General features: G+C 35.1%; 1 protein-coding gene across 1 annotated transcript in view; it reads right to left on the bottom strand.

The window, feature by feature from the left end:
• Window positions 1–17,388, bottom strand: part of TLL1 (tolloid like 1) — a 154,620-nt gene that overhangs the window by 78,017 nt on the left and 59,215 nt on the right. Inside the window, exons 2-5 of the mRNA XM_081135385.1 lie at window positions 11,141–11,251; window positions 6,988–7,068; window positions 5,348–5,500; window positions 4,727–4,844 (exon numbers count right to left, since the gene is read on the bottom strand). Coding sequence (XP_080991511.1) covers window positions 4,727–4,844; window positions 5,348–5,500; window positions 6,988–7,068; window positions 11,141–11,251 — 463 coding nt within the window. The remainder of the gene's footprint in view (window positions 1–4,726; window positions 4,845–5,347; window positions 5,501–6,987; window positions 7,069–11,140; window positions 11,252–17,388) is intronic.

Below are 17,388 nucleotides of genomic sequence, written 5' to 3' on the forward strand. Positions count from 1 at the left end.
TTATCTAAGGTTAATGGTCAACTGGTGGAGAAAAAACTGACAACTGGTAGAAATAAGAGATTTATAAGATTGTGTCAAAAGGTCAGCTGATGTTTAAGTATGACATTCTATTCCACCTTCTGAAAGAATCTCCTGGATTCTCAGAATGTGCAACATCCAGAGCATCTTTTTCCAAATTTTCCTCGATGTATTGATATTTATATACATTCAGTGATGTTTTCTTACTTTATATACAGAAGCTCCATTCATTCACTTTGTGTATGTGTCTATGTGTATACACATGCATGTGTGTGAGAGTGCATGAGTGCACACACACATGTAAGGGTGGGCACACAGGAATATCCATTTTTAAATAAATTTTAAATGGTATTATAATATAGCAACTCCAATTACATATGTAAATAAAATAATATTTAAACTTTTGATAATTAGGGTTTACATCAAAATAGCTTATCTCTAGGACCACCCCTCTAAATAGTAATAGAGGGCAGTAAATAATTGGTGTTGAATAGTTGGGAATCATGATGCATTAGACATCAAACACTTGTTCTAATTTATTAAATTAGAAGGGGAAATTGTCAAAACTTAATTGCCCAAATGATTGAGAGGAATTTCACTAATTTCAACTTCCAGAGTAAGTACATTTGGCAGCTCTTTTGGTTGCACAAATACAAACATTTGTCATTCGAATTGTTTCTGTGGGCTTTTAAATGTCTAAATATTTTACCCTACACCATGCCAGTTAGATGAACTAATTTGACTTATTATTTATGAATCTATTATAACAGTTAATTAAGCTTAATAAAGCAATGATAGAAAAAAAAGAGGAATCTGGTAGAGAGAAAAAAATCAGGAAATTGTGCTTTTGCCCCCAGGTAGTTTTTTTAAAAATAGTTGTAATCCATACAAAGGTAGTTATTTATATTATTATATACCCAATAGTAAAGTATTAGATGTAAAAAACCAGAAAATTTATGGATTTTGAAGAGACTTAAACTGAAACATTTGCCGCCATGTAGCAATAGCAACAAAACTGAAATACCTGATGACTATGTCGTAACTAAATTACCCACCCTGAGCCTGAGCCATTCTTGCTCGTTCTATTCAGAGAAGAGAGTACTTTGCAAATCAAAAATCTGGGAGACAGTCAAGAAATGGGGTCAATTTACTTCATGTCAAATACCTTTTTTAGCATAATTTCACCCATAGCCCTTTCCAATAAATAAGATGGGGTTCATGCGGAAAGGAAGAATGCATTCCATGCTGACTTTTACAGTGGTCCTGGGAAAGAAGAAAAACGGTGGTGGTTTGATCCCTGACATATCTATTATAAATTTATAAACGGCCTCAGCTACCTAATGCAAGCTCTCCCTTTTCCTTAGAGGAAAGCCTAAAGTACCTACAGAAAACCCTAAGACCCTGCATGTTCTTCACACACGTCTTACCACAGAGATCTCATCTCTTCCTACTGGCCCCTCACTCACTCCACACAGGCTGTGCGGCCTTCCCCCTGCCAGGAGCTCTTCTCCCAGGTATCCATATGTCCCATTTCCTCATGCTTTTCAAGCCTCTACACAAATGCCCTTCTATCTCACCCCGCTCTCCTTTTTGTCCTAGAATTTAGGGTTTATTAACACATTTTATATTTCATTTAGTTTCACCTTTCTTTCTGCTTCCCCAGCCTACAATGTAAGTGCTCTTCGTGGGCCCACAGTTTAACTGCTCTGCTCACTGCTGTATCTACAGCCCCTAGAAAACAGCCTGGCACACAGCTCAACAGACGCAGAGGGCAGGCTGGCGGTCACCAGAGGCAGGGACTGGGGTGGGAGGAATGGTGCAGAGGGCCGAAAGGTTCAGGCTTTTAGTAATAAGTTCTGAGGCTGTACAGTGCATTTTCTTCAAAACCTCTTTAAATTCTTACCTTCTTTTCTTTTGAGTTACACACCATGTGCTTTAGCTAATACGTAAATTGTCGGTATTTTCTTGGTTCCTAGCTGTAAAGCAGTGTGCCGGGTGTCGAGGGACCTGGAGGTAAGCTCCCTGCCCTCGCTGGTGACGGGCGACACCTGACCCAGCAGCGGAAAGTAACCGCTGTAGCCGTGCAGAGCCAAGTCCCCCGGGGCAGCGCAGAGATGGCTGAGAATGAAGTAGGTGAAAGACACCCACCGACGACAAGTGAAAGGGAAGGCATTCCAAGCAACTGAAATATCACAGGCAAAAACATGAATAAATGATAGCGAAGAGGGAAAAATGGTTTAGCCGGATCAAAGAAGTGAAATGGGAAGCACTGAAAAGAGGCAAGTGAATCAAAAGAAAATGAGTATAAATATGAATTTGTTCCAAACAGAAATTAAGCAATAAAATAACAAGTGATCAGTGTTTTGGATGTATTTGTCTTACAAAAGTGAAGGATGGGAAAGAAGAAAGCTGTACTGATCTGAATAGATTATGTACTTAGAAACGTGTAAGCTGAGCTATATTCTTTTCTATTAAACAATCAGAAGGGAGGACAGTGCAGATTTGGACCTTTAAAATATTAAATAGATATAAAGAACTAGGAGGCATTTCAAAAGTAACCAAAACTTATCAAGCAAAAATTAGAGTAACTTAGAAGAAAACATCACTTGAATAAGTCATAACTAAAAAATTAGGGCACTATCCAAAAATATATAGGGAAACAATAATGTATCGTCTTTCTTAATGTCAGTCGGGGCCAAAATAAAATCTATCACTTTTAAGTTAAGTTAAATGATCTAGGAAAATATGATAGCACAAAGCCAAATGATAACCCTCCCCCACCATACCTAATAAAATATATCCCCCCCGCCCAAAAATATGTCATTAGGGGTGGAACAATTTCCTCTAAAGAAATTAAGCATTTATTTATTTATTTATTTTTTATTTATTTATTTTTAAATATGTCTTTGTTGATTTCAGAGAGAGGAAGGGAGAGGGAGAGAGAGAGAGAGAAACATCAAAGATGAGAGTCATTGATCAGCTGCCTCCTGCATGCCCCCTGCTGGGGTTCGAGCCCGCATCCCGGGCATGTGCCCTGACCGGGAATTAAACCTCTATCTCCTGGATCATAGGGTGATGCTCAACCACCGAGCCACGCCAGCTGGGCAGCATTTATTTTTATTTCACTATATAAACGACACTAGAGGGTAGTATATTCAAATAGCTATAAGTGATAGAAAAATTTCCTCTTTATAGAAGAATTTCAGCAAATCAATGTAGGAGGAATACAAGAAAAGAACACCATTAGAAAATTGCTATTTTGCAATGATGTGAACTTTTACGATGGCAGGATGTGGCTGTCGCCACTTGAATCTACTGACCCATCGTAATCACTAAAGTGGCAGGTCCAGGCTCCTGTGCCTCTTGATGCGATGCAGTGCAGACAGCACCCTGTCAAGTATTCTTAGCAAACAAGCAAACAAAAATTCAAGCTGAATTTAAATATTTAAATATAAGTTCCAATGAACTGGAAATACAGGGAAGGAGAGTTTGAGGACTTTCACAATAGAAAGCCTTTTACAGTATACAGACAGCATTGCTTGAAGAACTGCTATTGCTGTAACTTGGCTAGATTATGGGATTTGTGGAGAGATGTGGTGGCAGAAGAAGCTACAGACGGAAGTTGTGGTAAGTTCATGGCATTCCTTAAATGTTATATCAAGGAATTTAGATTTCTTCTCAGGCTAGCACTTCCCAAAATGTGCTCCAGGATACTGAGCACTTTTAAAAGGGTGAGATGGGTGTTCCTTTTTTTTTTTATAAATATGTTTTTATTGATTTCAGAGAGAAGAAGGGAGAGGGGGAGAGAGAGATAGAAACAACAATGATGAGAGAGAGTCACTGAGTGCACACCCCCTACTGGGGATCGAGCCTGCAACCCGAGCATGTGCCCTGACCAGGAATCTAACCCTGACCTCCAGGTTCATGGGTCGATGCTCAACCATTGAGTCATGCCGGCCGGGTGGAAATTCCTTTTTTAAAGTAAGTTTAGAGAACGCTGTTATTCTCTATTCCTTTCCATTGGTTGAATATTAATAATATTAACAATGTTCATCAGCACACTGCTACAGAAATAGCTATCAAAATTTCATACAGCATATTCACAAATTACAGAATAGTTGTTTTGGGAAGTTTTGTTATCATCCTGTAAGAAGCAAATCTAGGAAACACCACTATAGGAAGAAACACGAATCTCAAAAAGGGCGGTATTTTGCCGTGGCTGGTACTTTGGGAAGATAATTCTAGTGGCAGTGCGCTGGTAAGGCAACACAGAAGAGCAATCGGAATAGACCAGGTGTGAGATGACAGACATGAACGGACCAGGGCACTGACGTGGCACAGAAGTGGGAACCAAGAGACACAGTGAATATCAATGGAAACATACTGAATAGGTTTTAGAGGAAGCACAATAGAATCACTAGACGATGATCCTGAAGTTTCTAACTCAGGTGCGTGGGACATAGGCAATGCCACTTTATACTTAGAACACAAGGAAATGCAGCTGAGGGAGTGGAGGAATGAATGCACTTGAGATACATGCACAAAGGGCTGTGATCAAAGAATATATTTACTTCGAATAGAATATTTTCTTATGTAAAATTCACTTTCTCATGGGCAAAACACTAAGCATATATTAGGAAATGAATCCTACCTTCGGATTTTTTTCCCCCTTCTTAATTTACTTAAGCCATTCCCTGGTTCTACTCACCCACAAGGCCTGTATGTGAACACAATGTAACTCTCTTCATCACTTCTTTCAATGAAAGTCACGCACGTGTGCTTTTCCCAGTGCCTCATGGCCTGCTTGAACATGGCTCGCTGGCTGCCTGGAAGAATGGCGTGACATTAATAAACTGTCTGCCCGGAAAGGGGTGTTGCGTGGGACTCCCCTGTCCTGAGTCTGGCTGGGCAGTTCAGACACCGCCACTATCACCAACCACATAGCAGCCTGGAGCTCCACAAGGGAGCCATGGCTAAGAACGGACACTCACTTCATAATCAGAAGGTTCAAGCTTACTCTCTCTGCAAATACGTGTGCACAGGGCCCTGGAGGCGGGACATGCATTCTTCCAGTCAGCTGAAGAGAAACCAGCTTCCAGGTTTAATGGACACATTTGAAACTCAGTTAAAAACCAGACTCTTAGAACTCAAGGCTAAAGAAAGGTTTCAGTTACAAGACAACCTAAACTAACAACTGAGGGAAGGGGAGTAGTTCTCAAGTTTCATTTAACACTATATTTTATAGATTAATATTCTATAAAAATGTGCACTTTATCTGTAAGATAATTATTACTTCTTTATCACAATAGGCGCTTGGGGGATATCTTACCAGTGAAGTTGCCTCCTATAACGTAGGGAATAACACCTCCGGGCCATATTCTGTCCGTTCTTGATGTAGCGGCTCTAGGAACTCGATTTTTCTCACTTTGCCCTGAGAATTTTAGAGGTACTTTTCCCTTAACTGTGCTGTTTTGCTCCAAGCCTGCAGTGACATTTAAAAGATTCCGTGAAACAGAAGTCCTTGGGCAGGGAGTCACTTACGTCTTAAAGGACAAAAGTGAAAATGTCTTATTTACATATTTGTGTAAGTGTGCCTGAAGTCAAAATGCGTTAAAGACAAGCTTCATGTATATGACATACTTGAAGAAAGTATTAAAAAGATTTAAGAGTATCATGTGAAAATACTCTTTCTTAATGTTCTATGAGCAAATTCTAATGAATTTTTATGCAACAGCCTAGAGTGGGTAGAAGTCAGGCAAACTTTGTAGGTCACAGAAAAATTATTTTATGTAAGTATCCTGCTGTACTAGACCACTAAGAAATTCACCACCAGAATGAAACACAATGTTTAAAAGAAGTCCTACGATATTCAAATCTCTTCCTACTCCTGTTTAATCCCTTTTTCAGGATTGATATTCTGTAGTAGTACAGATGAAAATTATGAATATTACATTATAGAGAAAGTGAATGGAATAACATTAAGACAGATGAGGGCTCAGCCTTCTGGGACAACGGGCTAGCTCCATTCCGCATAATCAGTACACACAGTGAACAGGTCGACATAAAATGCAGTCTATTCTGGAGAATCTTTCAAACCTGCAGTCATTAACTTTTCTTGGTGGCCTTCCATAAATTTTTGTTACTAAGTTTGCATAATTATTTTTTCTTATTCATCTATCACTGCCAACACAAATGTCCTCGCACTAGTATACCCTTCAGACGCAACAAATATTGAATATATGCCCCCTACACCCATGACCTTAATGTGGTTTTTTTCATTTTTATTTTTCTATTACAGTTTACATTCAATATTATTTTTAGTTTCAGGTGTATAGCATGTCTTTTTAATACCGTGGAGCAAAGCATCTTTGCTTGGGAAAATTAATACTTGAAAGTAAATACTTTCAAATATTCAATAATAATTAAATAGGTTAAAAATGTGAAATTTGAACATACTTTTAAAAAATAACTCAAATCTATAAATAGGGGTTAATAAATTCAATACTATAAATATTAACTAATTATGAAAACAGGGGGCAGTTTTTCTGAATGTTTTTCTATATGTTTTTGGAAGGGTCAAAAAAATTTCAGCTACTCTTTAATCTGATAAATCAGTTTGTCAGTTTAAGTGAATTTTATTTCAAGCAGATATGATCTTTTTCAGTTGATTAAAACTGATGTAGTTCCATGCTTGATAAAACACCTTAGTGTGATACCCCATTTACTAGAAATAAACATTAATAATAATATAAATACCTAATGCATATTTAAATAAGGAGAAGCTAAAAATAAGTTAACAGAACATTATAATTGTCCCCAATTAAGTTAACTAACAAAATAAAAATAAAGGATTCTTTCTTAGCATATATCCTTCACATACTTTGCATCATAATGGCAAACTGAACTGCTATGAGTATAATATTTACTGTACATCAAGTCAAGCGTCTGCAACTTTAAACATTGATATACCAGAGCCAATTCTTCTTATCCTGTCTATAAGTTGGTAGAGGGCCCCTCGTTTCTTTGACATACCATGGTCTCCATATCCACCTTAAAAAAAAAAAAAGTTAAATTAAACACTGCATTTTAAAGTGCTTATAAATAAACAATAGTAATAGGCTATATTAATTTCTCTTTGGACATCTTTTTTTATATGGTCTTAGAGAGTCAGAGTCATGAATATCCATAAATCTTAAGAGAGGAGAAAAATTATACATTAACAAATTTTGGTAACTAAAACTAAGGCAGTGAGGGAGATCCACAGAGCAAGCTAAATGACTTTATTTGGACATTGTGGAAATTGAGTCATCTATTGATAATTTGAAACATTTTTCTTTGCTATGACCGTGACATCACACAGGATGACAGCAAGTTGTTCTGCGCTGTTGACTACATTCTAGCTATTTCCCCAATGTAAACAGAATCGTTTCAGACGTCAAATCAGCAGATGGAAATAAAAACAGAAGAGCAAATTATAGCGTGTGTTTTGCTCCAAAGCTATGATCAATTTTGAAATATTTCTAAAAGCATATCATATCTTATAATATATTCAAATAAATTTTGAAAATTAGCTTCTATAATTTATAAAATACTAATAACACAAAATTAGAAAAAAATCATAAGGTAAGAATCCAAAAGGATATTCATCAGCAAATGCACTGCTTTATGCTATGTAATTTGCAAAACTTACCAAAATAGATATAAATAATTGTATAAGTTAAAAGGTAGAGGAGAGGGTCAAAATAAGGAAACATGTCTTCTTGCAATTTTAACAACAAAAACTAGAATAGGTAGATTTCTGTCAAAAGCCAGGAAACAGATCATTATACGAAAATCAAGTCCTCTTATTCTAGGGCTTTTAAAAAATGCTCTCTCAATTTTATTTCCTATTTTCCCTTTTTCTTGAATTTTTAACTGACAAATAACAAAGAGGTACTATTGAGCAAACAACCAATATGACCACCAATGATATCGGGACAAGTGCAAATGAATTCATACTACTAAGAGTGTGGCTCATGAGTCTCTTTGGGCTAAAACAGTGAAAGAAGGCCAGAAATTCATGAACAACAACAAACTGTTCTTGGACTTTGAACTACTGCCTCTCAATATCTGTTTTTCCCCTCTTTGAAATGAATACTAGAACTTAATGACGTAGATTGAAGCTAATAAAAAAATGATGAAAATTATTACCATATAAGCCCCTTATGAAAATCAATTAAGTCCTTATAAGGTAAGTAAGATAGAGTGCTTTTTCACTAAGATTCTGTTTAATTATCTGCATTACATGGTCACATTTTTGCTGTGCCCCTTGAGAAAAATTTTTGAAATTTTTTTCATTGAACATATTGGAGAGATGAGGTAATACTTAAATATATTCATTCCTAAGCAGTTACAAGAAACATTCTTAAAAGATGGCATCTATATGTTTAAAGTGACCATTATGTAACAATTATACTTCATATTCCATAGAACTGAAACAGATTGTGAGAAAAATAGTCTTAGTATTAAGGTAATCAGGATTAGAGTAATTATAGACTTACAAAAACAATGTTTCAAGACTATCAAAGTGAATAATATTTTTATATTTAGGAATTTTGAATAATTTTTATAGCCACTGAAATAAAATTCTGTCTAGATAGTTCACTGAAATAGAAACAAGAGCCTGCCCAGGGTGGCTCAGCAGTTGAACATTGACCTAGGATCCAGGTGATTGGGGTTCGATTCCCGGTCAGGGCACATGGCTGGGTTGCGGGCTCGATCAATGACTCTCTCATCATTGATGTTTCTGTCTCTCTCTCTCCCTCTCCTTTCCTCTCTCTGAAATCAATAAAGATATATTAAAAAACACAAACAAAAAAGAAATAGAAAAAAGAAAATAAATTAAATAGGTGGTTATTTCTCACATATACTAAAAACAAAATGAAAATATTCAAACTGAAAAAATATTTATGGGAAAGACCATATATTTCGAAATGAGGAAATACAATCAATTCAGCACAAACTAAAAAGAAAGGGAAAAAATAGAGGAAAAATATAAAACAGGACACTTTTACATTGAAATTCAACTGAACAATGCAAGTTACTTTCAAACATGCACCTTTCACGCATACGTTTAGAATATATGTTTTTTATGATTGACAATATAATGTTTTATGCTACTTATCTAAAATAATAGTATCTTTCTTCCAACTATTACTATTTCAGAGCTTAACTATAAATAAAATGACAAAATTAAGTAGTGTTACAATTTTTTTTAATCTCCACCTGAGGACATATATTTTTTCCACTGCTCTTGAGACAGAGTGGAAGGGAGAGAGAGAGAAACATCGACAGGAGAGAGACACATCGATTGGTTGCCTCCTGCACTCGGGGATCGAGTCTGCAACTGAGGTACCCGCCCTTGGCCAGAATTAAACGTGCCACCCTTCCGTCCAGGGGCTGACGCTCTAACCACTGAGCAACCTGGCTAGGGCAGTGTTACAATTTTTTAAATCACAGAAAAGGAATGCTCCCTATATGAAAGGAGACAATGGGTTAAAGAAATGACCTGAATAAAGCTTGAAGCTAACAAAAATTTAAGTAAAAAATGAAATAGAGCCCAGTAAATCTAGGATTTGCTGAGTTGTTTCATTGCTCTCTTGCCCAAATCCATTGTCTCTGTGGCCATGTCAACTGTGAGATCGCAACTGGAGAGCTGTCAATACACGTGTCCTACAGGAATGTACTATATGTGATTACACTGCAAGGCAGTGTTCCTCCTATATTTGGGATATGTTTCAGAAAAGGCTGTCACTACATATAACAAAGGCTAGAGCACACAACTTTTAAAGTAGTGTGTGTTACCATTTTACATAAATCTTTAAGTTTTATTATCTAATATACATTCCTTATATGTGATAGTTGTATTTTGATTATAGAGGGTAATGTCCTTATTTTTAAGAAGTGCATGCTAACCTACTTAATATCAAAATGCTATGTTGTCCGCAGTTAGTTACAAAATGTTTTATGCAAACTTATGCATGTATGCATGCACACACACAGAGCAAATACGATAAGTTTAACAATTACTGAATCTGTAAGTAGGAATACCATTGTACTCTTGCCTCCTACACTATCCTATCAACTTTTCTGTATGTTTGAAATGTGTCATAATAAAAAGTTGCAAAAAAAAGCAAATTGGACAGAGAGATTAATTCACAGTAAAAAGCCTTAAGCCTAGTTTTTGTCTGCTAGATACCACAAATAAACTATGTATCTTATTTTTCACAGAAAGAAGAAAATAAAAATAGCATTGGGTTTGAGGGGAGATTCAATGAACTCAAAAAGCATGACATTGAAATAATTTTTTTAGTTATAGCTACAAAAAGAAATTTTAATGTTGCTATTTTCTCCAAAATATAATACAGAATAAAAATCATATCAAGATAATATAAAGATTTTTAAGTTTTAGTAAAAATATCTTAAATGAGAACGCAACAACCTTTTAAATACTACAAGTCTCATATAGGCAAAATTCAAACATGTCAAACAACTATAATTAAAATTGTTTTCTGTGTTTTCATAAAAATCACGTAAAAGGTAGATGAATTTTTCCAAAATAAGTTTGTGTATAATTACCTTATGAATACTTTACATTACTTTATGAATATTTTATGAATACTTCTACATTTTGCAACTCAATATTTGCAATTGGGAATGGGAGGCAGCTAATATAATGCTAACGAGTGAAATATGGCCTTCCTTGGAACTGAATTTTGGTCCTGACCTCAGACACTTCCTGGCTATGTGACAATAAGCAAACTCTATAACCTTCTAAACCTCAATCTCCTCGCTTGTAAATCACAATTATCTTTGTACCCACCCTCTTGGGGTTTTCATAAGGATTAAAGAGTTAATATCTCCAAAGCACTTAAACCAGGCCTGGTACATAGTAAACACGATAACCTGTTGGTTAAATAAATTAATTAATGAAATAAAAACTATGTACAAATCTTGAATTTCTAAAAACGGTCATTTGTGTGTAGGAAATCAAAGTTGATCAGAGAGACATTAAAAGTGATAGCATTTCAAAAGTATATTTTCTTCCAAAGGAATGCAAATTGAAACAAATAGTCAACTGTACCTGTGGTATGTCCAAGTTTTCCAAAGGGGTTCTGTGTAAGGTCAATTGTCCTATCAATTTGAAAGATACTTAAGTCTTCATCATCTAAGGCAATATCACCCCAAAACACAGCTAAAAAAAGAAAAGTTCAATTAAAATGTAAAATATTTAAAAGCAAAATCAGTGCAAACAAGCCTCATTAGAAAACTAGCAAAACAAGAAAAAGTAGCCTCCTTATTTATTTTAGTCCAAAATTAATCAATTCCTTAGTACTACCAGACATCAAAATATAATAACTTTAGGAAACTGCAAACTTAAGAGAAAGAATAAATTAATCATGAGGTAGTAAAATACTGACAAACGCCTTGAAAATTCTGGGGTATTTGTTTTTTTATACAGATTTACAAATTTTCTTTTTAAAAATTTGCTTTAGATTTTTTTTCTGCAAAACCAAAAATAGGAAAATACATGAAAATTTAGAAAATGACAAAACCCATGTTTTTCAAATCACTGTCCTTTACTGGATTCATACTTTAATACTTATGAATTTTAGCTATAAAAAGCTAGTTAATAAAATTAGTTAATTTATGAAATTTAAACTTTAGTCCTGAAAGTTATACAATGCTTTAGGCTTTGATCAAAGGTTTATCATATAAAATTATCTACCCAGTTTAGTTCCCTCATAAAACATTGATATGAGATAGGGGATTAGGTTTATGTATAAATCCAGAAAGGAAGAAAATAAAAACTAGTTCAATGTAGGTTATCGGTTCAACATACAGAAAAATTTTTATTAGAATTAGAATTCTCTCATTAACCCCTCTCTTCTGCCCTAATGTCAATGGAATGGCAGTCTGTGGAAGTAAAGAGATGTTTCCTATCTTTTACTATCATAGAAACGAAGTAATGAAAAGTCTATAAAACAGTTTATAGCACTGGCTAAGAGGCTGGTCTCGATACCTAAAATTGAATCCAGATTCTAATCAGCTTCACACACACACAACGGAAAGCTCTGATGCTCCACTTCCCCTAAAGCCAGACATCCCAGGGAATAGATGGCCGGCCTAAATAAAATATTTTGCAATTATATAAAAGGCTTGTTAGTTTTCATAAAAATAAATTTTGCATTGTCTTTTTTTTTCTCTTCAAGATTTTACTATACTTTAAGGTAAATCCAAGTTTACTAATTATTTAAATCTTCCCTTATGTGTATTTACTATACAAATAGTTGCGGGCACTGACCGGCAGTGAGTCTCAGCCTGGCTCTTCCTTCCTTGGTGCAGGGGGTAACTAGAGACACTAGGACAATACTTCTCTAGCGTTAATTTGCATAGGAATCACAGTGGGTCTGGTTAAAATGCAGGCTCTGATTTAGTAGGTCTGGAGAGAGGTCTCAAACCCTACATTTTTAACAACTCCCATTACTACAAATAATTATCCTTGTCAGCATCTTTATTAGTAGTATTTTTTTTCTGCAAGAACAAACTTTTACTTCCTTCTGAACCAGCTGGTTGACTTGAAACCAAACAAAACACAACTTGTCAGTACTACATTTATATAATAAAAGTAGTATGGTAAAATAAAACTCAAATGTGTTTTAGATTTTTATTTTCTTGTAATGACTTTTCACATGCAATAGGATTCATGTCTTGATGGATTATATCAAACACAGATCAGCAATCCAAGGATACAACACTTCACAGAAGCAAAAACATTACTTCTGGGGAGAAGAAAAGGCAAGAGGCCAGAGAATTCTTAAGAGGAGACAAAACTATTCTGGAGTACACAGGCCCACTTTTTATTTATTGACTTTTTTTCTAAACTAATAGCTTCAGGACAGCTAGGCGGTTCTGAATATGCCTGAATTGCTCCAAGAGAAAACCAAATATTTGAGAATAAGTAGTAGTGAGTGACTAAGTGAATTCACTTATGTGCAAACTTGATAGACTGTAAGTCTTACATATCTTTAAATCTTGATATTATCAATAGAAAAATAAAAGGCATCTTAGAATTTTCAACCTATTACATAGTTTCTTTTAAATTTTCATTTATTGATTTTAGAGAGAGAATGGGAGGGAGAGAGAGAGAAACACTGATCTGTTGTTCCACTTATTTGCATTTGTTGTTTGATTCTTATATGTGCCCTGACCAGGGATTGAATCCACAACCTTGTCATATTGGCACCACACTAACCAAGCCAGGGCCAGGGCAGCTTTCACAGATTAAAATGTACAATTTCTTTCTTCATATTTCACACATTTGAAGGTTTCCTTAATTCATCTCTCTAGTTAAATCAAGGTGTCATATTTCTGCATGTTAAAATATTTTACTTAGGCATTGGTATAGCACACTGGATCATGACAATTTACATTAATATGGATTTAGAATTTGCATTATAATCTAACATATATTTGTTATTTAGGCTCTGAAATATTTGTAATTCTCAAGTGCACTTTTGGAGTTTTCTGTTTTTCTTTCTATATGGTATTTTCTATTTATTTTGCATAAAAAAACAAAACAAAAAAAACCCCGAAAAAGCACCACAATATAGGAAACTGGTTATAGATAGAAATACTAGGGAAATGCTAAAGTGCAATTAGAATATTTCCTATCTGGAATTCTGCTTGGATTCCTATGGTCAAAAATGGGTTGGGAGCTAACCAATAGTTCAAAATAAAATGTCAAGAAGAACGATTTTTTAAACTACAAGGAAAACCACAGGTTTTGTTTTTCTCCTGAAGGCTATCTGAATTCATTGTACTACCAAAAAAAAAGTTTTAATCAGAGACCAAGAAAGAGTTCTTTTATTATAGGAGACAGAGTAAACACATTTTATAAAAGAGTGTGCGGTGAAAATAAGCAGTCCAAGATTGTGATTCCCTACCCCTAACTTTAAATCATGTCTGTTCCACTCACTTCCAGATTCCCCAGTGATCTTTAGCCCTTCAGTTTTGAAGTTGGGGGGGGAGGGGGGCTTCACGAGGGGCTTCAAGTCTGTGATTTCCTACAAGCTGTATGCAAAAAAATATGCATGAGTTTATAAACACAGTAACCACATGTTTTGCAGGGGAAAGGTCACCAGTAGATCACACAAAGTAAAGAACCACTACTGTGCCCAAAAGCAAAGTCTTTCAGTCGACTCAGGAGAAAATACTTGCAATCTAAATACCCTCAAGAAGATGAATATATTTACTTGAAATAATGCTAAGAGATCTGATAGCTGGTTACTACTTGAGAGCACATCCCAATAGACAAGTGGATAAAAGACTCCCCGGGCAGCACCTATATACAGAAAGCCCTCCCAGCAGCCCTGTGTTCCCAACTAACCATTAGGTGTCCCATTTGCTTCCCTGTCCTTTCAGTAATAAGGCAACACACAAAATTTCCTAATATGTTTTCAATCATCTGATTCCTCAGCCTAAATTTAAAAATACTGACCACAGGAAGCATGTGAGGCGCAGCATTTAACCCTCGCTGCCAGAAGGCCTGACAGAAAGTAGGGCATCATGTATGTTCTGAGGCACAAAGAAAATGTAAATGAGAAAAATACCACGGAATGGGGTATAAGGTATAAGTTGTGTATAGCAGAAAGGAGGCTAGGCATGCTACATACTTCACAAATTTGTTATGGCACAAAATACTAGATATTCACCAGTTCCAAAGAAGGGGTGTTTCAAATTCTTTCACTCTAGAGTGGATTGCTGCTGTATACTTTTTAATAAAACCAACTAAAAGGCAGTTGCCTTTATTTTTATTTTAGTAGTAGTAGTAAATATTAAGTGTAGTTATGGGAAATAAATGTGTCCCCTTTTCTCTAAACCCCACACTGATATGCTCAGAACATGCATGGCTGAACTAACAGATCAGTTATTTTGAGATTTATGGGATTTGGAGAGAGAGCTCAAAGATTCAACAATAGCCAAGAGCACTTTCTTATTACCCTTTTTCCATATAGAGCTTAAACTTTCTGCCTTTATTGATATTGGATTTAGGGGGAAGAATGATGTCATGTGAAGACCTGCTCTAGTCTCCAATAAAGGCCTAGTAAAAATTTCCTCAGACAAGAGCAACAATGAAGGCTCAAAAGTCAACTATTTTTACATGATTGACAACCTCTAAGCAAATTCCCAAGGAAAAGTTAGATTTGGCAAAATCTCTAATATATACATTTTGGAGACAATGTTACATTACTTAAAAAAGAAAATAATTTTCTGGTAGTATTTCATATGCACAGAATAATTTTTTCTCCCAAGATGACATATTAAAGTTAACTTAAGGTCCAGGAAACAATTATCTAAAATATTAAAAGCTCTTGATACAATACAAAAATAAATAAAGATATATTTTTATATAGACTCTCAGAAACACTCTTCCAAAAAATAAAGATAAGAATGTTTTTCATCTCGCACATTTCTTTCTTAAATTTCCAATAATAAAAAAGTATTTGCAGTCCAATTATTTTAGTGGTTGTTCCTCAAGGAAGCATCCCATGCAATGTTTTATTTAAATAATTTTTAGAGGTTGCTTTCTTTTTAATATATCTTTATTGATTTCAGGGAGGAAGGGAGAGGGAGAGAGAGAAACATCAATGATGAGAGTGTCATTGATCGGCTGACTCCTGCACGCCCCCTACTGGGGACTGAGCCCAAAACTTGGTCATGTGCCTGGACCGTGATCTCCTGGATCCTAGGTCGATGCTCAACAGCTGAGCCACGCCTGGCCAGGCTAGGGTTGTTTTTTTTCCCAAGACCTATATTTTCACTTTTACTATATACTGTCACCTAAACTACAATTAAAAAGTGTGCATGCAGTTAACTACAAATGATGAGTTCAATAAAATGTGTTACTCAATTTCCCTCATAAACTGAATTAAAAGGTGCTTCTCAGTAACATGACTCTTATCTGGCCACATTAAAACAAGATACCCTTATCTACCAAAGCAGATTTTTTGGAGCAATGGGGTGTGGTGCAATATAAAAAAGTAGGTACCGTTTGGATCATTGGTTATTAAAATAAATAAATAAGTAAACTGTCCAAACATACTCCAAATTTAGAGGTCCCTTCAAAGAACATGGAACTGTTGCGAGAGTTAAACACAGTCTTCTTCAATTATTTCCTGAACACACAATAAAATATAATCTCAACACAAAAACAAATATTCAATCTGAAATACAAAACAAATAAACATGCATATACATATACACCATGCTAGAGCAAGGAATATTCCTCCAGAATATAGAGACATTTGATAATAAAGTCATTTTTCATGATATTAATGAGTGTCAAGATGAACCTAGATTGATCAGTAGATTCTGAACACAGAACACAAGCAGCAAGTTGTCCTTTTAAATCTTTTTTCTGTTTCTAAAGCAATTTTACATTATGAATAAGATTAAATGTTAAAATTTCAAATAAACTTATCTTTCTTTTTAAGTCAGAAAACAAAATTTTTCCCATAACAAAAGATCCATTGAAATACCATATCAATCTGCATTTATAGCCCACAATGCCCGTGGATAGGATTTCTCAGGACATTTTTAAAATATCACCCATACCACAAATATTCTTTTTGAACTCTTTGTCTCAAAAGAGAAAACACTGGCAGAAAAGAACTTTGATCAAGAATTGAATAAATAAATATTGAACATTTTTTGATTCAGCCTAATATTTTCTGTCACAAGCTTTAATTAAATGAAATATTATAGTTCATAAGTTTTTCAAAACTGCCTTTCTTATACTGCACAAATAATGAACATACTATAATCAACCACTAGCAAATTTGCTTTATTTATATTTCTCACATCACACATTTTGTAATGACAGAGCAAACACTTGTTTTTTAATTCCCTTAGGCCCATTATTATTTACATTTGTGGCCAGTGTAGGAATCAACCATGATACTTCTTTTCACATTAAGTTTGTTTATTTTCTAAGTATTTGACACTAACTCTTAGAGTAAATCTTGATGTCTTCCTGGAAGTAAAACTGTACATCTTTACTATTTTCAATACTCTATGTTTTGCCCACTGGCTGGTCTCCTCCTCATACAAACAGAAGAATATCTTTCCCATTTTCCTTTGGTCTACTGTTATGATAGGTTAAGAGAGAAAATGTTGCATTCCAACCTTTCTGGTTATTATTCATCATTGTAAAACATTTCCTCTTGGGCCCAAGTCAAAGGCTGGAGTCCTTTCACTTTGGTTAATATCTCCCACTCTACAACCCGCAAAACAGCATGTGCTCAGCGAAATAAACTTTACAAAATTTAA

Source organism: Miniopterus schreibersii (genome assembly GCF_964146895.1).
Source record: "Miniopterus schreibersii genome assembly, chromosome: 4".
NCBI classification, from domain to species: domain Eukaryota; kingdom Metazoa; phylum Chordata; class Mammalia; order Chiroptera; family Miniopteridae; genus Miniopterus; species Miniopterus schreibersii.